This window comes from Strigops habroptila, chromosome 4, assembly GCF_004027225.2.
Source record: "Strigops habroptila isolate Jane chromosome 4, bStrHab1.2.pri, whole genome shotgun sequence".
Taxonomy (NCBI): Eukaryota; Metazoa; Chordata; class Aves; order Psittaciformes; family Psittacidae; genus Strigops; species Strigops habroptila.
The window spans coordinates 24,039,737-24,067,689 of record NC_046358.1 but is presented as its reverse complement, the minus strand read 5'-3'; the positions used below and the strand labels follow the sequence as shown (position 1 = coordinate 24,067,689).

The 27,953-nt window shown below is 39.5% G+C and overlaps 1 protein-coding gene and 1 long non-coding RNA gene across 7 annotated transcripts in view; one reads left to right on the top strand and one right to left on the bottom strand.

Moving 5' to 3' along the window:
• Positions 1-578: 578 nt before the first annotated feature.
• Positions 579-26,014, top strand: LOC115607291. The gene is made up of 5 exons (XR_003991171.1): positions 579-657; positions 4,230-4,282; positions 10,083-10,266; positions 21,207-21,309; positions 22,573-26,014. It is a non-coding gene; the product is annotated as an uncharacterized LOC115607291 (long non-coding RNA).
• BEGAIN (brain enriched guanylate kinase associated) overlaps positions 11,512-27,953 on the bottom strand; it is a 165,839-nt gene continuing 149,397 nt past the window's right edge. For all 6 annotated transcript variants that reach the window (XM_030484408.1, XM_030484405.1, XM_030484404.1 and 3 more), the window contains 3 exons: positions 20,358-20,465; positions 16,870-16,953; positions 11,512-13,621 (listed from right to left, as the gene is read on the bottom strand). In XM_030484408.1, coding sequence (XP_030340268.1) covers positions 12,245-13,621; positions 16,870-16,953; positions 20,358-20,465 — 1,569 coding nt within the window. In that variant the 3' untranslated portion in view covers positions 11,512-12,244. The remainder of the gene's footprint in view (positions 13,622-16,869; positions 16,954-20,357; positions 20,466-27,953) is intronic.

Below are 27,953 nucleotides of genomic sequence, written 5' to 3'. Positions count from 1 at the left end.
TGTTTGTTGCTGTACAATCCTCGGCTACGGCTGTATATCCCAAGACACTGTAGACATGCCTCTTTCTCTCTCATGCTCCTGCTTACTTTTTACCTCCTCCTCCACCCCCAGTATTCACAGCTATGCAGTCCCCTGCATTATGCATGTCACAAATGTCAAAGCCTGCCCAGGTAGCCCGTGGTACCTTTATAACTGATATAATAAGGAAATGTTCCTATGTGGAGTACGACTAATGCTACAGCATCTGTATAGCAACCGAGAGCCTTAAAGAAATCACCCTAGATTTGTACTGGTGTAAATGTGATCAAAATCTGACTGTCACCAGCCTCTGAAAGTGCTACTGAAAAAGAGACTTTGCTCGTTGCCATCTGTCAGCAATATTACATTCATGAGGCTTCTTGTAGACTCTTGCAAGTTAACCACCTGCTGAAGAGAGTGAGTGGGCTCTGCAATGAAGCGGGTGTCTCTGGAAAGTACTTCCTTGTTGCCTTGTTAATAGCTGTACCATTGCAATGAACTCTCAGAGCAGTCCTGCCTCTTCGAAGCCTTCTTTTTTTTTTTTTTTTTTTTTTTTTTCCAGGAAGAGCTATTTCTTTCAACAGTTGTGTGAAGCATTATCCACACAGCAAGAGGGCGTGAAAAGACTCAAAGCAATCCGTAAGTATCAATGTGTAGCTAGTGTGGGTGGCTCTACTAGAAGTCGGTGCAGATGTGTCAAGGTAGTTTGTGACAAGGATGGTGTCTTTTTTGAAAAGACCTTTTGTGTGAATTGATAAATAGCATTGACTTCCAAGCAAGTGTAAATATAAACTGAAGAGCTTTAAAGATGTGATACCTGTGATGTCAGTGCCTGTAGAAACACGAAGTGGAGCCCACCAGCTCTGTAGTAATTTCTGAATACTATGTGCTGAGACATTTGCTCTGTTTAAGTTTAAGGAGGCTTTGTAAGGAGAAAGCACTAGCTAGAGAAAGGGAGGGCCCACAGAAACGAACTCTCTGCAAGCACTGGAGGGCACCCATAAGTGGATACCAGATCTCCTGGCTCTGAGGAGCTCTGGCTTTCATCTCCTGCTAAGCCTAGGGGACCGAAAGGGCTACAGTTGGAATCACAGCAGCTGGAGTGGTTTCCACAAAGCCTCTCAAGAAGCAGGGGGAGTTTCTTGGAGGCACTGTGGTGAAGTGTAAGCATGTGAAAAGACATAGTTCTAGCTGAGATGGGTCTGCAAGAAAGGTGAGCATGCATGTAGCTGTTTATATTTTCAGACTTAAAAAATATGCTTTGCCTTGGAAAGCTCAAGGTCTGCTATATTTGCTCTTGATCTTAGAGAAAGGAAAGGGACTATTGGGCCTTCGTCCAATGTGTGAGGTATGCTTAGCTGTGCAGTGAGGTATTCTAGCCCAGGGTTTGGCCTATGAATAAGATGTTCTAGATTTCATATCCAAAGGGAAAAAAGCTAAGGATAAGAAAACATGATATTTGGTAAAGCTAGGCAGGTAATGCAATATGCATGGCCTGTGCAATTACAATCAAGAGACTATTATGTCAAGCACTGTATAATCAAGTAATAAGAGACAATCCATCCTTCATACGCTTACAGGATAAAAAGAGTTATCCTAACTTTTCTTGAGGATAAAATACAAATGTTGGACAAATTTAGTATTTGGTAGGGCTTGGGAATTATGTATGTATTTTCATGAGTTGCAAGGTAGGTTGTTTGAGTGGAAACTACATTTTCTCTCCAAAAAAAGCAGAAATTTATAGCTCAAACCAAAATAGTCTTAAAAGTGAGAGTCAAGTGGAGTTATGAGGAGTTTAAGTAAGAAATCAAGCTTAATTAGTGCTGTCTAGAGTGCCAAAAGGTGCATTAAAACTTCATCAGCAATAGAGAATGAAAGAAAAATGAAAGGCAGTCTAAACCTATTTTAAATAAAATACTTGTTCAGGGTCTTTGCAAAGTGTGACTTCACTGGATTTTGTTTCCACACTGTGGCTTTCTGGGCTCTGAGATCCCAGTCATGAGCTGTTTCATAGAATCATAGAATCATAGAATCATAGAATAGCTAGGGTTGGAAAGGACCTTAAGATCATCTAGTTCCAACCCCCCTGCCATGGGCAGGGACTCCTTGCACTAAACCATGTCACCCAAGACTCCATCCAATCTGGCCTTGAACACCGCCAGGGATGGAACATTCACAATTTCCTTGGGCAACTCATTCCAGTGCCTCACCACCCTCACTGTAAAGTACTTCTTCCTTATATCTAATCTAAGCTCCCCCTGTTTAAGTTTGAACCCATTACCCCTTGTCCTACCACTACAGTCCCTAATGAAGAGTCCCTCCCCAGCATCTTCGTAGACCCCCTTCAGATACTGGAAGGCTGCTATGAGGTCTCCACGCAGCCTTCTCTTCTCCAGGCTGAACAGCCCCAACTCTCTCAGCCTGTCTTCATACGGGAGGTGCTCCAGCCCCCTTACCATCCACTTGGCCCTCCTCTGGACTTACTCCAACAGCTCCATGTCCTTCTTATGTTGAGGACACCAGAACTGTACACAATACTCCAAGTGAGGTCTCACGAGAGCAGAGTAGAGGGGCACGATCACTTCCTTTGACCTGCTGGTCACGCTTCTTTTGATGCAGCCCAGGATACAGTTGGCTTTCCGGGCTGCAAGTGCACACTGAAGCCGGCTCATGTTAAGCTTCTCATCAACCAACACTCCCAAGTCCTTCTCTGCAGGGCTGCTCTGAATCTCTTCTCCACCCAACCTGTAGCAGTGCCTGGGATTGCCTCAACCCAGGTGTAGGACCTTGCCCTTGGCTTGATTGAACTTCATGAGGTTGGCATTGGCCCACCTCACAAGCGTGTCCAGGTCCCTCTGGATGGCATCCCTTCCCTCCAGCCTATCAACTGAACCACACAGCTTGGTGTCGTTGGCAAACTTGCTGAGGGCGCACTCAATCCCACTGTCCATGTCGCCGACAAAGATGTTGAACAAGACAGGTCCCAACACCGACCCCTGAGGGACACCACTCGTTACTATTTTCCAACTGGACATTGAGCCATTGACCACAACTCTTTGCATGCGGCCATCCAGTCGGTTCTTTATCCACCAGGTGGTCCATCTATCAAATTGATGTCTCTCCAATTTAGAGACAAGGATGTTGTGCAGGACAGTGTCAAACGCTTTGCACAAGTCCAGGTAGATGATGTCAACTGCTCTGCCCCTGTCCCTCAGTTCTGTAGCCCCATCATAGAAGGCCACCAAATTGGTCAGGCAGGATTTCCCCTTAGTGAAGCCATGTTGGCTGTCGCCAACCACTTCGTTGTTTTTCATGTGCTTTAGCATGCTTTCCAGGAGAATCTGCTCCAAGATTTTGCCAGGCACAGAGGTGAGACTCACTGATCTATAGTTCTCTGGGTCTTCCATTTTCCCCTTCTTGAAAATGGGGGTTATCTTACCCTTCTTCCAGTCACCAGGAACTTCACCTGACTGCCATGATTTTTCAAATATGATGGACAGTGGCTTAGCAACTTCATTCGCCAGCTCCTTCATGACCCGCGGATGGATTTCATCAGGTCCCATGGACTTGTGTATGTTCAGGTTCTTAAGATGGTCTCGAACCTGTTTACTGACATTCATTTCAATTAGGCCATTTCTCCTTGAGTCACAAATGTTCTTCCATTAAACTGATTAAGTCTCAGGGTTGTTTTTTCCTACTGACACAAGTCAGGTCATTATAGGCAGAACTGACAGCTCTAGGAAAAAATGCTGTATCACTGTAGCTTGCAAAAGACATTTTATTTTTCTCTTTAAAAAGGAGGGTGGAGGAAGAAGCCAAAAAGAGAATGAAGAAAATAATAGTCTCTGTTGCTAAAAGCTTTTCTCTGAGACTTTTCCATAATGTACCCAAAAGATCAAGGGAACACAGTAAATGTTGTGACTAGAATGTTTTACTGTATTTTGTGCTGACACAGCCATCATCCTTGCTCTAGCTTCATTCCCTTATCTATCCTGCAGCTTGTCAGGAAAATTCAAGCTGGTCCAAAACAGCAAAATGCAAGTTCTCAGCTCAGTTACATATTTCCTCTGTGCAGCTCCATTGTGTGTATTCTCTGGGCAAAATATGAAAAAAATCCGTTTTATTGTACATGAGCACCAATGTCTTAGAAATTATTTGGCATTTTAATAGTTTAGATGCACAGTATAATTTTTGAATTTTCTTTCTTCCAGTTTCTGGTGTTGCCTTCCTCACCTTCAGGCTATTGTGGATTCTGAAAGCACAGGTGAGTGGGGATGAATCGGTAAATGGTGATTCAGTTCCTGTGCTAAGACTGAGCTTGAGAACTTGAGCTTCATTCTTTATCTGTTTGTCAAGATACATACACAAGGCCAAGATCCTTAAAATCTGTCAAAACTAAAATAACTAGCTCCTTACTGTCTCGCTGGGATTAGGCATTTTAGTGTAACTCTCTGGGCCTTGGGGATAAGAGCATTTCCCTCACTTGTGGAAGATAAAGACTGTGAGGTGCTGAAGGTCCATTGAAATAAATTGTCAAATTACAATCAAGTGAATCATAAACCGTGATTTATCTCCCTGCCAAAAATAATCCCACCAGAGCCAACACTCATAATTTCTCAGTTATGAGTGCTGCTACTGTTGTCCCCACCTGCTCAGGCTGGTGGTACACTAACTTTCCTCAGATGGAAGGTTGCATGCTGTCCAGACATTAGGTGTAGGGCTTCCTCCTCATACCACCCTACACAATTGGTGTCCAGACTAAGAGGCTTTCCACCATGGGAGAAAAGCTAAATGAGGGTTTAAGTGGGAGCCTGCTGGAATTGATAGCCCTTACGTGCTGAGAATACTATTTATTCCTTGTGATCTATTTTGCGATGTCACATGTGAAGAACTGGAATGGGGAAGGATGCAGAGTGACACTGACATGACAAATGTAATAAATTTGGGACTTGCTGCTATTTCTCTTCTAAATCATAGAGCTGTCATTGCTCAGCCAGGTCTAGTAAATACTGCTGTGGCTTTGCAGCTCATATGGATGTTTGCTCTGATTCATAAATTACAAAGAACAAATCTAGATGGGTGAATAGATTTAAATATGAATTCATTAATGCTGACTTAAAAAATGAGAATTTGTCTGAATAGTCTGAGTATTAACATATATATGTTAGTGATGATTGTGCTGCTAAGAAGGCATTTAGCTCCCATCATGGATGTTTTCCAATGGTTGAGTCTTGTGTCAGTCACTGTTTTGGCCCCTGCAGATAAAGACATTCTCCCTACTCTAGGATGTAGTAACTGTCTGCAGGGATGACTCTTGCCTCAGAAACGAGGAGTAGGGATGGGAGGAACCTTGTCATATCCCATAGGTGTAGGATGTGGGGCTGTCAGCAGCCTTGAGTAGCTCCCATGGAGCAGAAAGCAGAGTGCACTTCTCTTCAGCATCTATGCTGCAGAAGCTTGTAGAAGAGAAAGCTCATGGGGCTCTGAACAGCAGCCTTCCAAAACCTGTGGGGAGGTCATCAGGAAGACATGGTGGGGCCTTAGACACCAGACTAGTGTCTAAGAAGATATTGTGGGTTAAAAAGCTGTCTGGGGATCACTGATGCTCACCAACTGAGCCTTCTGCCCACCTCTGTTGCAGATGGACACTTTACTCCTGTATCTTTCTGGGACTCTGACATGTATAGCAGACTGCAACTTAAATCGTACGTTTCAAGGCTTTAGGAAACTTTGACCCAGTGTTACATGGCAGTAAAGATGATGTTAGGATCCTGTTTCGTTTATGATTCCTAGAAAGGGTGGAATTCTTATATGCTCTGTCCTACTCCTCAGAGGTTTGTGGGGATTTGCCTTTGTGGGTATTTGGAGATGTAGAAGACTAGTTATTTTAGAAAGAAGGAATTTATAAGGTAAAATCTTAATAAATCTGTTTTCACTTTGAAACCTAAATTTAAGATCTGTTTGTTAAAATTGCTTTACTGTGGGGAAATGTCATTTGAACTCTTTTGAGGCAATTAAGAAGTTATGGGCTTTTGTAGGTAAAAGCTCAACAGCATAGCTTGGCATGAAAATGGTCAGTAGCTATTCATTAAAGACAGAGTATATCTACACTTAACTACTGCTGTAAAGGATTAGAATAAATTGCTCATACTCAGGCAAATTCTCATGGCACTTAGTGGATCTACAGATAATGTTACATCTGCAGGTAATGGTATAACCACGTCATATAGGACTTTGCTCAGCTGAGCAGTTAAGTACACAATCCTCAGGTCACGTTTCTCCTCAAGCCTTTATTACTTCATTTAGAAAGTGCATATGGAGGAATTAAAATAGACTGAGAAGTGATAATAGTGGCTTTTTAAGGAAGACAGCCCTTGGATCCAAGTATTATAAAAGATCGTGCACTGAAATTGGAGAATAATTGAATAGAAACTTTCTTAAGCAGCGGGAGAAAAAGGGACATATTTTTCCACAGAATGAAAGTGTAAAACCAGCAAGTGAAAAGGGCAAGACTGAATGTCAGTGGAAGCGCATTCACTGCACAAGCAGCAAAACCTTTTATTGCATAAGAATTCAAGTTACTCTTTTTAGCTTCAGCTAAACAAAACCTTTCAATGACTAAGGTAGCTTTGCTAATACAGTCAAAATAAAACACCTAAGAGAAAACAACGTGAGAGAGAAGCTGGAGTGACAGACTGTTAAAGAATGACTGAATTGTTATGTTGTTTTATAACAATGAGGTTTTTAAAAAAGACGTGGAGGAAAGATGGGGAAAACAATGAAAATCTTCTGATAATGTTGATATAAGGCCACGTAGACAGGAACTGGCAAGATTTAATGCATACAGATCTGGCTGATGGTCATTAGAAACTGCTGCTTACACTGAGAGCTGTTGTTAGGCCCAACTTACTTGTGAAAAGTCACCTTAGCCCTTTTCTAAACAGTCACATGGATCTCTAAGGCTGGAAATGGAACTGCTGTATGGTGGTTACAGGCTTAGAAAACCTGTTACTACGGAGCCTCAGATCTATTGATTTTGGGAGACACTAGAGCCTAACAAACCTGCAATTGAAATTCTGTGCAGGACTTGAAAACAGCATAGCTGACAACAAATCCTCAAACTTACCAGTGATGGAAGAAGAATGCAAAATAACCCTACAGGGCTCAAATCCATCATGAGCAAACCCAAAGCTCTTTGAGGACATCCAGATGCTACTGTGTAAATGCTGAAGAAATTCTAGACAATACAAAAGGGAAGTATATAAAAATACTTGCTTTTCAAATGCACTGATTTCCAGGAGAAAAGGTCCCATTCTAGAAACATGGTCTGGCATTATTTGCATCAAAATGCAAATCTTTAGATTTGGCTATATGAAAATACATTTTGTTCAAGTAAGACTTTTCTTAAGGATGTCTCTGAACAGCTACCTACATTTATTGAGAATTTTAGTGCTGGGAGCATTACTCATACAGTTGCTCTAGTCTGTGTAGTCCTCTCCTTTTCTTGTACTGCTTTTTGTACAGTGAGTTTGAACAACTCAGTGTTCATATGAAAATATTCTGGTGTTCAGCAGTAGAAAGGTGAGGAGTGTGTTCCTTGAAAAGAATTAGAAAGAGCTAGATACCTGAAGGGAATATCTTCCAAGGAAAAACTGATAGGACTACATTTGGACAATTTAAGCTCTATTTAAGGGGAGAAAATTGTCTGTAAGGATTACAAGGTTGTAAACATGAATGGTGAATAAGAATTCTGTAAGAAAGTCCAAAGGATGTCAAGTAGTATTTTAAAATTAAACAGGGGAAATTAATGTAAGTAACTATATAATCATGCTCTCTGATAGATGTTGGAGTGGAAATTCTTTTTAATTAAAAGTGCTGGAGGGGGAAAGGATTAAGTTGATAGATGTTCTAGTTTGGGAGAAGAAGTTAGAAAATGTTGAATTGAAAACTACCTATTTTGTGGCTTGTCATGATTTGAAGTCAGAAATTCAGCTATTTCTAGGCTTCTAAAAAGTTTAAAAGAAAGTGATATGTGTTATTTAAAATTGAGATTTTTTGCCTTTTTTTTAGTCTTAATTTGGAGTGAGAAAACTATTTTCGCATCTCAAAAAATGCATTTAATATTCATCATTTCATAATACTTATGCATCAGTGTTCCTAGTGAACTGTATCCTATTTCTCTGGTATCTTTTTGTATTCTTATCTATTTTAATATGTGATTCCATATGCTTCACTCTGATCTCTTTCAGCCCCCTTTGTTTTTCCCTGATCAGTGTTGTGTGTCGTGTACATTTTGCTTTCAGTTTTCATTCATTAAAATGACATTTCTCATCTTCTGCTTCACTGCATTGTTGAGGACTTGCCACTTCTTTTCCTCACCCTTTCAATTCTTACTCATGGAAAATGAAATAATTAATCAAAGCAAAAATCCTGCTATAGGTACCTGTAGACCCTGCATACAGAATTTGACTACTTCAGACTTTACTTGGAAAAGTAAAATTTTGTGGCAAGATGGAGCTATCTTAGCATTTTTCTAATTCTTAAGAGAAAATCGGTCATTTATGTCCTTGGGAAAAGCTATTTCAAATTATCAGGCACTAGAGTGGAGAGGTCTGTGGTACTTTTCTTTGGTTGAAGATCTGTGTTTTGTATTTCTGGAGCCACTTGTCATTAAACAAACATAAGAGTAAGGACAAGTTCATCAAACCACACCTGCTTGAATGAAAAATTGAAGTAAGCTGTTCTGAGGACAATATTTTAAGTGCTCCTCTCCATCAGAAATGTCCTATAGAAGGACAGTGCCCTGAGGAACACTGTGGCAGACAGGTCTACCACCCCTTTCATCTGGATCAAAGTGTATCTATCTTCTCCTTCTGAACAAGATGTCATTGATTTGCTCTCCCACCTTCTACTACTTTGTCTATTTTTGATGAGGTTCAATCTCCCAAAACATCAGTGGCAATTAAATCTGTACTTGGCCCCAGCAGGTTCTCTGGTGGTACAACAGAGCCCTCCAAAAATCACAGTGCACAATGGTGAATTTTGAGAGATGAAGTGAAGAAAAGTGGGTAATTGGTTTTAAATATCTCCAATTACATACTCCAAAAATCTTCTCTATGGCAGGATTTTTGGGATGATTTTCTCCCGGTATGAAAACTGAAGGTAAGCACAAAATTAAGATACCATCACAAAGAAAATGTAAAGCTACTGTGAAAACACCTAGTATCTTTCTAGCCTTATGCTTCAGGTCTTTCTCTGTGGTTATCTCAAGAAATCTAAACTGAATGCACCAAAAAAATAGCTAGAAAATCCTTTATTATAATTTTTCCAAGCTTTTTTTGTTTGGGAAAATTAAACCAAACCATAGTTAAACCCATAAACCTGAGAAAATTTAGGTGGTTTATTTAAACTTTTTTTCTCAAGTTCATAGAAAATTTGTGAACTTTTTGTCAGTTTTTCTAAATAAGGAGAAATTAAAATTAATGCATTAAAGCTGAAGAACTTTTCTAGCCATTTGGATTGATTCAGATGAAATTCAGTGCAGGGTTACATATTGTTCTCTAACAGAATTCAACATAGAAAAATGTTACAAGGTTATAGACTATTTTACAAGGAAAACCCAGTACTAATTGGCTGAAAAGACTGATTTCAATCAACATATTAGTGCACATGAACTAGGAAAAAGCATCAAGTGAAGCATAGAACCAGACTTTGAAACTGCAGCAGTATAAAAGAATATAATAGAACAGGGTATTAAATAATCAGACATAATATCTAGCAGAAACTTAGTTTTGTGTAATTGCAAAATAGCAGTTTAGTCTCAAATATGAAAGGTATTATAAAAGGATTAGTCTGATACTGTGTTCCGGTTCATGAATGTCACTATTTACTCTTCCATAGCTTACATATTTTCTTAGGTGAGATAACAGTTAATTTTCACCTCTTGCATACAAACCCTTCTATTCATTGACCAGAGAAATCAATGTCTTGCCTTAGAGATTGTCTAAATTTTATATACATGAATGAGTCAACAGTGAAGGTTTTTTATATGTTTTCTATCTTAGCTTTCCAAAGGCGGAATAACAGCTTTTCTGGATCTCCAAGTCTATTTACTGCAGACCATGAGAAGCAGTTGGCCTTTGGAAGCTTTATTCTATGTGGGCTTTTTATGGACTTCGTGGAATTACCTGTGGCATGACTTGCCGCTCATACTCACTGTGAGCAAGTATGGAAGCATAAAAGCACAAGGTGTGTTATAGCTTTTGTATTGAAATAAGCCTCGCTTTAGAGTTATGTTGTGCCTTACCTGCGTGATACTATTATCTACCATTGTTCTTCACAATGTTGCTACAGATCTCAAAGGAACTCTACAGACTCGATGCCAGATCTTCCAAACAACATAGCAAGTACTTGCACACATCAATAATGGTCAAATTTTTATATTATCCATGAAGACTACAGGGAGCAATGGGAATTAATGATGCCAAATGCATTGGCTCTGTGGCCTCATAATTTAATATACTTATATAGGAAACTAGTATTTCTATAGTCCTGATTCATAGTTATTTGCCAGGTAACTGCTTTCAGAGAATCCACAGAAAACACGTATTTTCTTAATAGGTATTGAATGATAGGCCATTATTTTAGCTTTATAAGGAACTAGTTTAGACTTCCACAGTGATATCACTGATTACTACCACAGATTGCACTAAGTAAGGTATTTCCTCATACATGAGCTGGTGAGAGTCAGTATTTCACGTACAGGATATGTGTTCCATGAATATAAAAGAATTATTAAATATTTATTGCTGTAGTCTGCCTCTTACCAAACAGCAATACTAAAGCCAGGAGGGAAATCCACAGGATTTCCCTTTCTCTCTTTTTTGTTTTTCTCCTCTCTCTTTTTGCTTTTTCCCTCCTGCTGCTGTGTTGTACACTCCTTAATGGTGAAATGGTGAGAAACAAAAAACTTGATGGAGGAAATGCAAATGCAAAATGTACAGGTAAAACTATGGCTTCTCAGAACTAGGGGTGAAATTCCCATATGCTGCAGAAGGTCAGACTTTCCTTAAGATTTAGAAAAATCCTTTTGTTTGAAAAACCGAGCTACATCATAGGGAAAAGTGCAGCTGTGCAAGTGAACAGCCCTAAAGACATGAAAGATTGTGTCAAGTATGTGTGTAATGGAGGAGGTACTGAAGTAAAAAGTTTTCAAGTAGTTTTCAATTTTCTTTTGAGTATGGAAAGCCCTGCTTAGTGAACAAGCCTGTTGGTAAACAGTATTCCTTGTTTACTTTTCACAGGCTGATGAGAAGCTGTCTTTCCACACCCAGGGGCTGCAAACTAAGAACTAGTTCTCTGGAGCTTACAGAGAAAGGGCAATCTAAACCAGGAGCTTCACTCATTAAGTTTTGCTGGATTGATGCCAACCAGAGCAATCCCATGTTCTATTGTCCAGGATATGTTTTAAGGAAGGGAAAATATACCCCAAAATATCTCCACTGGTGTCTTTATTAAGTAATGCAAAATACAGTATTAATTATGACACTGCATGCATTTTAGACAATATAAATGCAAGCCTACAGAAAATGTGATAAAGAAACCCTCAATTACTTTTGAGGTAGTATACAAGGAAAAATAGGAAAGCAGAAACACAGTGGATTGAAAGAACAAAATATTAGTATCACTTTGTGCATACATTAGTCACTCATAAATACATTTGTATGAAATAACTTAAGATACAATTCCATTCTTGTTAAAAAATATACTTCTTCAAATTCACCATTTTTGTTTGCTTTGTTTTCACATGACATTTTGTAGTATTTTATCAGGTGGATTTATTTTTTATCACCGCCATCATGATTTTACCCTTTTCCACCAAGAGTTTAGGCACGGATGGCCTCATGCACAAAAATAGATAAGAAACCTGCTTGAAGGGAAAAGAATTCTGCTCAAATAGCTTAGGATAGTCTAATAAATACCATTTTGTTTATAAAAATATTTCAGGTTTATAAAAGAGGGGAGGGGACAGTCTCCCATGTGGAAAGGATGTTAAGTGAAAAGTGCTGTATAACATTTTTTAAGAGAATTTGTTTTAAACATTTAGTACCATTATGAATATATATTTTATAATAATCCTGTTTCTTAGAACCTTAACGTTCATTAGAAGTATCAAATGCTCTTTGCTTCCTTTTGCTTGTTGTCTTATTGCCGATTTGGAAGACACTTAGTTCAGAAGGGTTCCGTATAATTGTGCTTTTGTAAGACTGTCCTTCCGAGTCAAACCAGTACTCCCAGTCCGTTGAAACTGCTGCTGTTTGCTGTGAATACTTGAATGGCTTCCTTGCTCCATGGAAGACTGGTGAATTTCTGAAGCCTCCACTGAACTCTGATTGAGGGATTCTGCTGAGCTGTTGGGGCTCACGTCCACGTATTCTCTTTTCAATACTGGGCTATTTTCAATGTTTTTGCTACTGCATAACTGGACGGTGATCCTTTCATTTTTTTGGTCTCTTGATTCTTTTGTTTTGTAAGTGGGCAATTTGTCCTGTTTACAGCTAGTGCTGATGTCAATATTCAGGCCACTGTCTGCTCTCAGGAAGCAAGAATCCACAAGTCTGCTTTGACAGATATCGTCTCCCTCTGAGCAGCTATCTGCTTTGTAACTAGCATAGATGGGGCTTGTTCGACTGTCTCCCTTCTTAATAGGGCTGCTGTAGTACTGCTCTGAAAAACTACAAGGCGACAGCCTGTCTGTGTTCCTGTAAGAGTATGCACCAATGTCCTCCACACTCAACTGCCTCCATCGCCCAGGCAAGTCGTCTTCTGAAAGGTGGGTGTTCCTGCACTCGTTCCTCATTTTCTGATTCGCTAAAGCCTGCTGTGGTGTTATGGCTGAGAAATGAAAAGGTTCGTTTGCATACGGAGGCAGAGTCCTAGTAAAAGTAGGTGAGTTCTCGTTGTCGTCAGCGGCAAGCTCCATGTGCTGCGCAGGTTTGGACTTGGCAAACCTAGGACTTCCCTGATGCTCGTAACCCGCAGGTGACTTTCTTTCAAATAGTTCATCTCGGTTGCTCATGTAGATTGCTTGCTGAGAGGCTGTCAGTGTGTTGGCTTGGGCATTCTCCTTCTCCTCGGATGTGACACTGAAGCTGGAATAGGAGCTGGAGGTCGGCAGAGAGGTAATGTACTCTGGGAAGGCTTCATGAGAGAAACTGGAATGGAAACCGTCTTCTTCAACGGTGCTGTCTGTGGAGTTCTGGGACCGCAGGAACCCCATATCTTTCACTTGTGTGTCCACACTCTGCCTCCTCTCCCTCCTCCTCTCCTCAGGGCAGTAAAGGGCAGTGTCACTGCAGTAAATGTCTGACTTGTACTGGGGCCTTTGTCCAAGTTTTCCATCAGAGTCCTGAAAATTGAGATCCCTTGTAGATGGGCTTGACAAGTGTGAAGACAAGCGGTTTGGATCTGGTTTTTCCAGTACTTTGGCAATGACACAAGTGGGTATGGTATCAGCATAAGATGTGTGGCATAAGGGGACAGAAAGGCTACACCCATGTTTTTCCAGATGGATGCTGACTCTTTCCTGAAAGTCAGATGGCAACTGTAACATAGAAAGATGGCAAAGGGGAAAGGAGAATAGGGTACACATCAGTACTGGTGTCTGCTTGGGCTCATACAACATGGATAAATGAGTGTTCTTTATAAGATTACATAGCTCACTATATATGGTTCTTTGACTAATGTGATGGCCATGATCTTTGTACATTTCTGAAAACAAACATGATCAAATGACTTTCATTTATTTACTTAACATTTGGAAATCTTCATCCGCTTCCCCTCATTGAAAGCATTTTGAAGCGGAAAGGTTTCCTTCCAAATTAATTCATGTTGGATAGAAATGATATAAAGAATGTAGAAAACAACACTCTTAAAAAGGCAGGTAGAGATCTGAAGCCTACAGCAACACTTTCCAGAGAGTGTGCATGGGTGTGATTTGCATTTGGAATGTGGGGATACAAAGGTCTCTGCTGGGATGAGGAAAGACAAGGAAGAGATCAGGTCTATTCTGTTTTTCTTTTGCCTTTCTTTGAGGTCGTCTTGCCTCCAACCCAGTGCCAAATTGGCTGTTGCCCTCCAGCGTCACATTTGATAAACAATGCTGTTTGAAGAGGTAGGAAAGTTGGTTTCACTGACACTTAAAACAGTGGTACTGGCTTCTATGACAGCAGCTGGGAAGAAGCAAATCAGACCAGTTTCCTTGCCCCAGCAGTTGGATATGGGCTTGTCAGATCAACAATCCACATAAGCGTCAACATGTACCCCTCTTCCAGCAGATGCTAGCTGACTGCTTTTCTGGTTTCTTTACTACATTGACAAAAATGAGAGCGAAGACCTGAATTTGCATTATGATTCCTGTGACAGACTAGTCAGAATTAACCAACGTCTGCTACGCATCAGAAATCATACAGCTTTTGCAGAAAGTCAAGATCAGCTCTGTGAACAGCAGTTCCACCTGCAATTCTGTCATATGGACCAGAAGAGACTGAGAGACCACATTCATTGGTGCGGCTTGAAAGTCTGGTACGTAATGTCTATGCAGATATCACCAAGAATGCTTGCCAGCCACATTTTCTCTGCCTTACTCATTTCAGATCTCTATCAATGATGAGACAGGGATATAAGAGACAGCTGCATTATGTTTGTCACTCAGTATTTCCTACTGGAAATCAGAACTCATGTTTAGACTAAGTTTTGAGTTTGTGACTGTGATAGCTCCTTTGAAATCCATGTTGATTTACTCCACTTAGGAATTTAGCCCTTGAATGCTTGGCTGAATTTTTATTTACACAACACTTTATTATTTTAAGTAGAAATCAAGTTCCTCTACCAAGTAATCAGTGGTCATCCTTCTAGCCCTAAGAATCTCACTCCCTCCTTTACTTTGTTTCTCTAGGGGAGTCAACCCTAGAAATACTGAAGTCGTCCCCCTCCCTTATGCTTTAGGCAAGAGAAATTTAAGGTGCCTGCTCCTTGTAACCATCTTACATTGTATAAGATATGGAGCTCCTCTTTTAGCTTCACTGGGAAGTTTTTGAAGTTGGTTTAATCCCCAAGAGTCAATGTATTCAAAATATGGCATGTTGTGAAATGGCATTCTTGTTAACGTGGAGTAAGATGAGTGTTTTTTCAACCAACAGGCCTTCCAGAATATTTTCGATTAATCATTATGTTGTTAATTAGCTCATATGTCTTCCATTGGAAATAAAGAGTATGATATTGCCAATCTGCTGGCAGACAGCAATATTAGTCATGGCAAGTACAGATGCAACAAAGATTGAATAAACAGGTTGTAAATAGGGCTGCACTAAATTGCCACCGAAATGAGGCAAAGAAATACAGTTCATTTAACATAAAACTGCTGTATGGGGCAGCTATTATTTTAGTATCCTGTAACACCACTGTTTAATCTATTTTATATATGCTATTTAGATTATGAATTTCATTAAGAAAAAGAACATTATTTTCTGGGCATTGCACTGGAAACTGGAATTACTAAAACGACATTGCTGTCACATTACTATATTGTATAATAGTTTAGGCTCCTGGATAATATACAATACTTTGTCAGACAATATTCACATTTGTAAGGAATTTATTTTCTGTGACAGCACATTCACACTTACTTACCAAATTAATAAATACATGGACTTATGAATGAAGACTTTGCCTACTTAATCGAGTGTATGACAGTCTGGGAAATTGTGGGGAGGTCCCACATTTGTGATAGTTTTCTGCAAGTGAATCACTAAGTACTTTTAAGGTCCTAATTCTTGCTAACAACTAGGGTGCTTTCAATGTGAGTAATGATAATTTCTGGATATGAATTGCTAAGAGAAGTCAGTAACTAGGAAAAAATAACAGAACCAAGATAATGGTTAATGTGGAAGTTCTGTCTCCACTCCAGAAAATCACCACCCATTTGATGGAAGAGTCATGCCCTATCCTTTTTTACCAGGGTTGTTTAGTGCTCTGAAGCCATCTACTGCCTTAGAAATGGTTTATACATTCCACATTCAATTTTGCATTATTCCATTGCAGAACTGCACAAGAGAGACCATTTGGAGAGACATTAACCTGATGGGACAGATGAAAGGAAGGCTTTTCTCGTGACCTTCACCAAAGCAATGTACATGAGGGAGGTGCTATTGCTTTGTGTAGGGCCTGCATCCCTAAAGATAGCCTTGGTCACTAAGACAATGTTGATCTCCCCTTTAAAGAGTCTGTTTCTCAAGCCTAGTTTCCTTGGAAGCAACTAATTAAAGTTTACACCTTGGAAATCAATCATTCAATGCTCTGGTTGCTTTAGAAAAAGCTATTTGTTCTGTCAATCCATTTTAAAATTCGGGTTTAGAAATTAGCTGGACTGGAAAATAGCTTCAGGAGGAAAATTGATTGTATCAGAATCTCTGATGCTTGCAGCATGTCATTTCCCTGCTCTCATGTCCCAGTTTCCCCCCAACATTTTGCATTCCAGAGTTCTCAGCACTTTGGTTTTGCTAAAGCCTTTATTTTTCATGTGATCAGTGCAGCCCCTTTCTACTGGACAACTGAGGTTTTGGGGAGGAGAGTACCTCCAAGTACCATCATTGGCTGTGATTTTGTCAGCACCTCCCTCAGCTGCACAGAATACCAGGAGGTGCACAAGCCCTCCTGTTGTTTGAAGAGGGTGCAGGTTGTGGAAAGCAAAGCCTTAAGGGCGAACAAGTTCTGGAGTTGACACATGTAAAATAACCTGTTTCCCATAAAATATATATTTCTTTGAATATTCACCAAGGTCAGTCACATTACCTCTGAAAGCTTATGTGCCCTGTCGTAATTCTTGCTGCACTGGAGCAACTGAGCAGCTAAATTGCAGTCCTTCCTATAGAGCTCCTAGAAAAACAAAACATAGCCTGTTTTTTAAAGTTTGCAAATAGCTTGTGGCTTTCAGCTTTTCTTTCATGCCTGATCAGTCTTTTAAAAATTGACTTTGGGGATATTTGGAGCATAGTTTAACTTTCACATACATTAAGATTCCATGTTTCTTGGACGGTCCTGAGATGTTTGCTCCTTTGCACCTGAGAGCTGATAAAATTACTAAAAAGAAAATTTTGAGAACTATTACTACAGAACAGTAATCTGCATTTCAAAAGATGGATACTTACCATTAGGAACTGGACTTTATACTGTTAGCATGCATGGTGCTATGAAGGCTAAAATAAACATGATCTTTTAAGTAATAAGAAAATTTAACAGACAATTTTTACTGAGTGTTATCCAGATCAGCACTAAGGTGCTAATAGAGAAAATGCTTAAATAATCTTATGAGACTGTGGGAGAAATTCATTGCAGAAATACACATTATGTTGTTTCTTAAAAAGAAGGCCTTTGTCTCTTTATGCAACTTTCTTGCTGGTTCCTGACTCCTTCCATATCTTGCAGAACACAGCTATACAATTATATTAAATCTCACTGCAAATATTTGATGCTGCAGAACAGGATATTTTTACTTGCTAGGAAATTACCATGAGAATTCTACACAGGGAAAAAGAGAATTTAAGCAAACTGGTTATATTATTTTTGTATTGAATGGCTCCCACAGCCTATTTAATGGGAAAATTCAGTACATAGATTTGCTCTGCATCGAAATTTAATGACTATGTAACTGTATCCTTCAACAGTATCTTTGGGTTCCTGGAGGAAAGAGTTGTATGTTGCTTTTCCTGATCTAGGTGCCATTACAAAAAAGTTGGCTTCAGAAGTTGACTTTATAGGTGAGCATAGATAGAGAAAGCATAAATGTACTATGGACACTAGGCTGTGTTAATCCATAAAAATTAGAAATTCTTTATAGAGAAAAGGTGTTGAACACTGAAACAATTTAAATATTTAAATTTTCTATGGAATTAATGTCATAATTTTATCACATGCAGAAGTTTTCTATGAAAAGGAAATGTGGAAATTCTCTCTACTTTGAAATACAATTTTAAAGGTATTCCATAATATCAGGTGCAACAAGATGTTCCTGGGAGTCTGTGAGGCATGGGGTTTGTAAATGTAGTTTTTCTATGACCATTAGTTTATTATATCTTCATATTCAACGGCCTGTAGATACTCTTGGTTTGTATTAGGGTTTTTTTTTCTGCCTGTGTAAGCCTATATACATAGCATTTCTGCCTTAAATGTGCTGGGGAGATGATACATCCATTTATGTCAGTCTTAAATTTTGTATTAGCAGACACTGTTTTTATTCCTGAAAACAGCAGCAAACAGTAGGAATCCAAGAATTCAATTTAGAAGCAAAATCTGTTGCATGCACGTGTGATCCTGACATGTTACATGCACATTAAATCTATAATGCTGCACAGTGTATAGCACAGACAAGCACTCCAGGTCCCCTATGGCATTAGTAGGCACACAAAAATGAAATCACTCCAAAATCGAATCCTTTCTTCAAAAGCTGTGTGCCTCTGTTTCTGTGAAGCGGTTGTCATGGAGAGTACAAAAAGCATTTCTGACACTTTATTTTTAGCAGCTTTAAAAATTACTACGGAAAAATGACATGTGAGTTAAATGTGCCACGTGTACTTTGTTCTCTGCATGCTGGTACATGCCATGCGACTGGAATGACTCTGTCCTTTATAGTTTACCTGAATGGTAACAAGCCACATATGTGGCAGCTAGAACAGTAATTGGCAATTAATGCCAAAAATGTTTCACATAATCTAAAACATGTATTTGCATCAAAAGCATAATTTTACATATCTGTCAGAAGAATAAGGGGAAATATAATTGAAGGAAGAAATACTGGCAAGACAAAAAGATGTTCGCCTCGTAAGATTCTTCAGTTTAACACTGACTCTACTTATTAGGTATAATCTTAATGGTTTGTTTCATAGTTCTTTATTTTAAAATTTGGAATTTATCCTTTACTTTCATTTGTGGTGCTGCGTAACTAAGGGCAGAATTTTTTCTGTGAATCGACCTCAAGTATGAAGAAGTGGTACCATTATTTGAGGCTTCTCAATCAGTCTAAGCTGCCTTTTAAAAGCTATGAATATTGAAAACTCTTCTTCAAATTGGGCTCAAACCTGGCCCCATGAAGTAGTGTAAATGCATGCATACTTTCTGGGAGAGTTTTACAATTTTTTTCCCCCTCCATTTTAAATCTCAAATAACTCCACTGATTTCAGCTGAGTTACCCTGGATGTATATCCGTGCTTATAAAACCTAAATGTAGCCCATTGCATTTACCACATTTCATTAGTTACAGCTATTAGCTTTATGAAATAACGGTTGTTTCAACACAATTTCTATCAAAGTAAAGGATCAGATTGTGAACTCCTTGTTTCCGTTGGAAAGCTATTAATCGCATAGGCACAATTCACATCAATAGGCATATTAATGGGATCAAATGCTCCCTGCTATGATTAAGAGTTCGTATGAAATATGGAAAGTTTGAATGTAAGATGCTGAAAAATAAGTGCTAACAGAAACGTCTTCTGTAGGTGAATTTTTTATGAAGTGTCTAGGGAATGGCATAATACTAAACTAAGCTAAATACTAAACTAAATGCCTGCAATCTTCCTTTCTTTGTTGCCTTTTTTGTCCCTGGAAGGATTTTATGATCTTGCCAGCTGCAGTATGCATGCCAGTTTTCAGCAGTGTTTAATGAGATACAGAGTGACAATTGCAAGAGATGTTCCCTTTTTCATTCCACATAGAGACAGGTAAAATGTCACACATGAACCACAGCTGTGGAAAACCTGTCTCCCTCTCCCTCCAACGATCTGAGCAACAGGTTGGATCAATCCTACCTTTGCTAGTAGATCTCACTTGTGCTGCGTATCCCATTTCAGTGAGCAAAGACTGAAAGATCAGAGGAACTGCAGGAAATGTAGGGCTCTGCACTGTGCCTAAAATCCTTATGATCAATCCTCACTCCATACATGTGTCCACACAATAGCTCTGAGCATGTGTTTCCACCAGTTTGCTGTACTAGACTGAAACTGATGGCAAAATCAATATAGGAATATTGTCATTTCTCAGAATATTTTTTTCATCAGTTTTGGGTTTGACATATGGAAACAAATATCAATTAAAAGTCTAAGCCCAATCCTATAGCATAAGGAGAACTGAATTTACAAAATAATGGAACAATAAACATGAATTATAACTATCAAGGTGACAAGTTACATTTTATGTAAACAATAAGAAATCATTCTGTAAATTCATGGGAAGTGCATGGCTTTATTTCTGAATATAGTATCAAGATATACCCATAATTAGATACTTACGTTGTCTTCTGACAACTTATCTATTGTCACCTTGGCCTCTATCAAGTGATTATTGAGTGCAATTATTTCATGGCTCAAAGCCCGTTTTTCCTCTTCGTAATGTTGACCCTGTGTAGGAAATGGAGTAGTGAGTATTTTTTCTACTGTCAGAGTATTTCAGAAAAAGGCCCAAAGGTTGATGTAATTCTCAAATCCAGGGAAAAGCACGACAGACTTACTCCCTCCCCCCCTGTTTTTTCTATTTTCACTCAGCAGATGAGGCAAAGTACTTTGACAACATGCAGGTCAAATAATTGAGCTCATATTCGGAACCTTCACAAAAGGCCCTAGCTAGCCTGTGCAAAAGCATTCAATTGGGCATCAGCTATTCCTTCTTCATCACAAGACAGGGCTTCTAACATGAAAGGGACTTGGGCTGATCTTGGCTTTTGCTACAAGATGTTTCAGTTGTGCCATTAGCTCCCATTCTCATTGGAGAGATATAACAGTATTTAAAAAGGAAAGCAGCTGTGTTGGAGCCAATTTCTTTTTCAGCTGTTTACTGTTCTGGCTGCTTTAAAAGCCCTGAATTAGCTTGTTCATTTCTCAAGGTGAATGCCTGATTGCAGGGTTAACACTCATTAGCAGAATGCAACCCCCTGTGGGATAACAGGAAAACTTCTAGCTGCCCACTAATTTAATCTTGTTACCAGTAGGCTGTAACTCTTTATTATAAATGCAAAGAAATCAGTGGGAAAAGTGCCAATGGTCCATCCCATACTGTGTCCCGTTTTCATATTGCAGTGTTTATTGCACTGCTTCATATGTCAAAAATTATTTTGTAACAATCATTTTTCATCCTGCCTCCAGGTTTATGTTAATGTTGAAAAGCATGGTAGCTTCCAAATGCTCCATCTGGGATCAAGGCATCTTCTTTGTGCTCAGAGTTGTACAAGACCATGACAACAAGAAGGTTTGTCAGTTATCTGGAGGGATATTTTAGAAAGCAGTGTTGCAATAAGAACAGAAATGAGGGTAACTATCAATGTACACCTGTTTCATTCAGTGAACTCAATCCAGTGACTAATTCACAATCTCACTTCCCATTCTAAAAAATTGTTAAAATAATTTGTGAAGGACTTTCTCCAGTAGGATTATTGTATCAGCTACTGAAATTTCCCAAATGCCATATTGCCAGGGCCACACAAAATCTTCCATCCACGCACACACGACATTGTCAGCTAATTGACAGCAATGGGAGTTATGTGTTTTGAAGTCTGAATGAATATCAAGGTTAATTATCCAGCTGCAAAGCACGAGGCTATATTAAAGAAGGGTGATTAAATTGGAAGTTGCAGCTCTCATGCTAAGTTGCTATTTAAAGAAAAACACCTTCAGAAATGGTCTAAGCATGCCCATCGCTTGCTTTAAACAGCACAGATATGATTTAAATGTCTTTGTGAGGGTCTGGAACTGGCCTGTGTTAATGTCAGCTTTTTTACAGACCATCTGTTTCCTGTTATTGCAAGACCTCTGTCCTGACAGCCCAGCTGTGCCTTGAGGCTGGTTCAGGCTAGACACCTCTCCCATCCTTGTTCCCATTGATTAAGTGCCCCTGCTAGGTGCCTGGAGAACTATATCATGGAAAGCCAAAGAGTGGATTCCAGAGCTTGCAAGAGCTCCAACCTCAGTGATATTAACAAGACACATGATCTTAGGGGCTGTGTATTTTAATTAGGCAGATCGACGTGGTTTTATATGAAGCCCTTAACTCTTATTGATTTTGTTGTGAACTAAGCAACTAGGCACTTTGTAAACCTCCTGGACATCTGTACACCTCTAGAAATCTGTCTCCTTTGAGATTAAGACTGAAGATTATATTTTCAAAGTATATTTCAAAGATTTTAAATATATCTTAAATCTTCAGTAAGACTGAAGATTATATTACACAGCTGTGTAATGAGGTAGAAAACTGACTACCTAAGTACCTGGGAAGAACATGTCTGTTCAATTTTCCAAGTAATTTCATGCTTTTGAAGGATCCAGGTCCACTAAGTACAGACTTAATCTTCCAAAAACTGTTTGTACTGAAGATTTTATCAATCCTTGCATGAAAAGTTGCCAGTGCCAGGGCAGCTGATTTGTAGGACTTCCTTTTGCTCTAGGTCTCTCTGATTTCAGTAAGTGTTGCTCTTGCCTAACTACATTGAACTATATATTGAAATATATTTTACAGGTCATGAAAGATCATCTGATCAATGATTTATAGTCTTCAGCAGAAAGAAGCTCATAAACGGACAGAAGATTCAGGCTTTGGATGCAGTACTTCTCATTGCTTTGAGTAATGCTGAATCTGACTGAATTATGGTTTCCTTCTCTTTCAGTTATGATAACTTTTGGGCTTTCTTTCTGACCGAGTGTGACTTTAAAAAATATTCTGTATTTGTTGAACTGTAAAATTTGCCTGAGTCCAAATTTATACTGTACAGGTCAGCAGATAAACACCGAACTAATAAACATCCCAGTAGTGCTGTGGAGGAGGGGGAGTGAGAAAGAAAGGCCACTCCCAATCTTCTTCACCAGTATATGTTTGCATGTGCATATTGCTTTTGAGATAAGTGTTGTTGACACAAGCAAAGAGTCTGCCTCACTGTGGCAAAATGAACTGGCCTAAGGATGGACAGGACCCTGAAGGGCTTTTGCATATGGACCACATACTGTGTATCCATCTTTGAAAGTTCAAGGCTTCAGCTAGATGTTACTGTGGTCCAGAGGTGACAACAAGAGAACAGAGACTTAATCCTTACAGCACCTTGGGAAAACGGTGCAGCTGGAATAGATGGTAGTGCTGGATCACTGCATTAAAAGGATTGCTGGTTACTGGGGACTGCAACTTTGAGCTCTCCAGTTCCAGTCAGACAATCATATTTTCAGCATCCGGTATAGATGTCAGAGAGGGATGAAAGGAGGATGCAAATCATAATATCAATGCCATGATTGTGAGTTACAAATAGAAATGCTTATTTCATTTATAAACACTTTTGGCAGCTCCCTCTGTTTCTGGTAGCTTTTAGATGCTTAGTCCTCCTGCTCTTCGATAAGAACAGTGATGCCTCTTCTCTCCTTTTGGCACTGTTTTCTGCTCTGCAGGTGCTAACAACCTCTCTCTCAAAACTCAGTAACAGATTAAGTTAATGGTGTTATTGATATGCCAATAGCTTGCAGCTGGGTTGAGGGTTCCTGAAGTCCACTCCAAAATGCCATAGCAATAGGCTGCAAAGGGCTCAGCTTCTGGTGGATCTTTGTTCAGAAACCTTTGTTGAGTCAGCTCAGTGCATCTTGCCCCTGCCTCCTCCCCGGGCACAGAGCCAGCATAAAAGAATACAGCTCCACAGTGTCTGACTAACACGAGAGAACTGCAATCATGTGCCCACATCTGAGTCAGAACAAATATGTACTGCTGGGTGGCTCCAGCAGTGCACAGCCCTCATAGCAATGTTGGAAGGTCCAAGCGCTCAGAGACCTTGCTCCTAGCCTGGATGAGCCTCACTGCTTCCTTCTCAGATCTGATGAAAGAATTTGGTATCTGCTCTTGACGAAACGATCAAATGATATAATAAAAGATATAATCTCTGTCTGAAACCTTGTTTCTCTTATGATTTGTATCTATCATAGTGATAACATGTCTCATATATTTACAGATCCATAAAAATATAAGGTGTCACATTCAAAAGTGTTTCGTATAATCTAATCCCTGCATCTGTTATCTGTAGCATAAGTGGGGTGAAGAGAGCCTTTGTAGGTTGATGCAGCATGAAATGATTAATAGAGAAGTGTATTTTGGAAAGAGGCAAAAGCTGGATAAAAAGATCTTTTTTTGCATATTAGTTGATCTGCAAAGGTTCCTACTCTAGTCCTTCAGCAGAAATGGAGCAGCCGAAAAGTTGGCTGTCTCTCCAGTAATGTTTCAGTCTCCCTTCAATGCTTTCCAGCAGCTGGAATGTGTCCTGCTGGAAAGCAGTGTCAGCCTATTAGCCTAGGCTAGGCTGCTTACTGTCACCTCTGCTCTCCTGTGGGAGCTTTGAGATGTGTAGAGATTTTTTGAAATCAGTCTCAATTTTGCAAATGAACAATGCAGGTCTGTGGAAATGTCAGCCGTTTCAAACATGGCAAAGTAAATCTGCTCTTGATGTTCCTGCAAGGAACCTTTCAACGGATAGCATTTCAATGATACTGTGAGAATAATGCAATGGTATTAGTGACCATCAAGGTATTAGTGGCCAGCAGCATTCCTTTGGAAATAACTCTTCAGAAGTAATGCCTGAATGACAGACAGAAAGAGAGACTTGTTCTGTAACGAATACCACCCAAGTGGCAAAGGTACCCCATCATGAATACCTGGACAGAGGTTTACTCCAATGTTTCTGGGTGTGGAATACAAGCAGAACTTTTTTCTTCACTACTGTGCTTGTCCAGGAGGAAGATAGCACTTCCAGAGGAGAAATTCCCCACCTTTTCAGACCAGTGTAACACTTTTAACTTAGTACTTTTCTCACAGAGGATTAGTCATAATGTTTTCATTGCAAATATTAATAGGTGCTGTAAAGTGTCTGCTAAACAACTGCAATATATTTACTGTTGTTCTGTGGATCACAGTCAACAAACAAGTTCTTACAGGGGTATTCTTTATATAAGGTCTGCATATTTTTAAGGAGGCACGTTATAATCTTATTGAAATCATCTTGTGAAGCATAAAACAGAGCAGTTGCAGATGGCAGAAAACTGGGAGGAGCAGCTGATACACCAGAGGATTGTGCTGCCATACAGAGGGACCTCAACGGGCTGGAGAAATGGGCTGACAGGAACCTCATGAAATTCAACAAGGAGAAGCGCAGAGTTCTGCATCTGGGGAGGAACAAACCCATGCTCCCATGTATGCTGGGACCCACCCAGCTGGAAAGCAGCTTTGCAGAAAAGGACCTGGACCAGGCAGACATCAAGTTGAACATGAACCAGCAATGTGCTCTTGCTGTGAAGAAGGCAAAAGGTAACCAGAGCTACATTAGAAATGTTGCCAGCAAGCCGAGGAAGGGGATCCTTCCCCTCTACTCAACACCAGTGTAGCCACATGTGGAGCACTATATCCAGCTGGGGTCCTCCGTACAAGATGGATATGGACATACTGGAGAGGGGAACCAAGAAACAGCCAGGAAGGTGATTAAATAATTGGAGCATCTCTCTTATGAGGAAAGGCTGAGACAGCTGGGACTGCTTAGCCTGCAGAAGACAAGGCTCAGGTGGGGTCTCATCAATGTGTATAAATCCTGAGGAGAGGGTAGAAGACAGAGCTAGGCTCTTTTCAGTGCTGCCTGGTTATAGAATAAGAAGCAACGGACATAAACAAAGCATAGGAGATTTCTCTTGAACACCAGGAAACATGTTTACTGTAAAGGTGACTGAGTACTAGGAAAGGTTGCCCAGAGATGTTGTGGAGTTTTCATCTTTAGAAATATTCAAAAGCTATCTGGACATGGTCCTGGGCAGCCTGCTCTAGGTGTTTGAGCAGAGGGATTGGACAAGATAACTTCCAGAGGCCTAAACCATGCTGTGATTCTGTGAGTTCTGTAGCAACTTATTGCTGCCATATTTCACTTGACTGCTGTTACAACTAGCATTCAGCATCTGGGGTTGTTACAATGTATTTTAAAATCTTGTTATTAGCAAATAATGACATTTGCCATAGAAGTAAATGTTCCTGTTGTTATGCAAAGATGATTTAATATATAATTAACACTACTCTAGGTTGTAATAAAAGAGGTAATTGAATATGGTAAAAGTTCATTTATGTTTCTTTGTGATATTCCATTGAGATGTCAAACAGACCTCAGGTCACATGGTGCATGTGAATCCATGTCTTCTGGAGTCAGTGAAGTAGCATCTAATTATTGCTGATAGTTACACTAATAATGGGGGATGAGAGTGTGTTATCTATCACAAAGAAAGGGCACTCACATGTTCCATGCATTCTCAGTGACTGTTCAATGACAGTACTTCAATGATGAGTAAAGAGGAGTTTGTTTTATAGCATCTGTCAGTGCATATCTCAGATCCTGCTGAGAAATAAATAAAATAGTTGTCCCTGTGGAACTGAAAGCTAGGAGAGTATGTAACAGTCTCTCCCACCAGGTGTGGAAAATTTCGATGTTGGAGAGGTAAGAATGTAGCTTTGTTCAAGCTTATGTGCACTCTTCTTCCCATCCAGCTGTATCATGCTGAGCAAGGCACAGTTTTCAAATACGGTACTTGAACCAAGAGACCTGTTAGCTTGCTGGCAGGATTTTAAATAGAAACCAGGGTGGTGGGGGATGACTTTACATATCCAACAATGTAAAGAAAAGAAGGACATATCCAACAATGTAAAGAAAACAAGAACTAGAAAACTTGTGGATATAAAACCTGTTTTCTATTGAAACTTAATGTTAATAGCTGCACTATTTACAGTACATCCCCATAGACCATATGCATAGTATGTCTTATCAATTGGCTCATAAAAAGCAAAATATGATTTAGATTTGCAGGTATTACTGGGTATTCTCTGCAGCAGTTCATGACTTTAAGCATTACTGCATATTAGTTTCTGCTCTGCAGATCTTTGTGTTATTATGACAGATTATGTGTTTGTGTGTGTGCATGTTTATGGATGCTTTGGAGCTATATGACTTTATCTGCCAGTTAAGCTATGGATATCCCCTAGCTATGGATATCCCCTACTCAAACTCACTTACACCCATGGGCAGAAACTGATTAAAACCAGTAACCTGACAAGATGAGAACAAGAAAGAATAATGAAAAGACATTTGAATAAATAATGAAACTGCATCAACTGATACCAGTTCATAACATAATCCTTGAGGTGCAGGATTTGGTGCTGATCATTGCTTGAGAGCACCATTTAGTACTTATTGCATTTTTGGTTTTAGTTGTTTGTATAATAGTCTGATTTTGGTTTAACAGTTAAATGAGTATCCAAAGGAGCAGTTTACTTACAGACTCACTGAACCCACTAGTCTGTTTAAGAATGTGCATCTTTATAAGCAACTAGAGAAAAAAAACCCAAACATTTAGCTAATTTATGAGGCAATTCTTTGTCAAGTTACAAAAAAACCCCCTGCAGGAACATGTAGGGACATATGCAGAGGTTGTAGGAGCATCCTGACTGCGTTTCAATATGTACCTCTGTCTCATCTTAGCTTCCCACTGCAGTAATCCCCAGAACACCCATCCTTGTCTCAACACCTCTTCATAATGTTAATAGAGCCTGGCTTTCAGGAATGCTGTTACATTACAGTAGGGAGTGACTAATTCATTATATTTATTCTATGCTATATATATATATTTAAAGTGATTTTCTGTTTCCAAGCTGCCAAGGGTACAGGCAAGGCTGCATTCTTCAGAGTAAAATGTATGACATTAGGATTTTAAAATGCTCATTTTTCAGGGAGGGTCAGAGAAGATATGTTGTTGATATGTCTTGTGCCTGAGGCCTTACCTACTGCAAAAATCTATGTCGTATTGGAGTTCTTCCATGTAAAAAAGAGTGGCAAGAGCATTATTGCA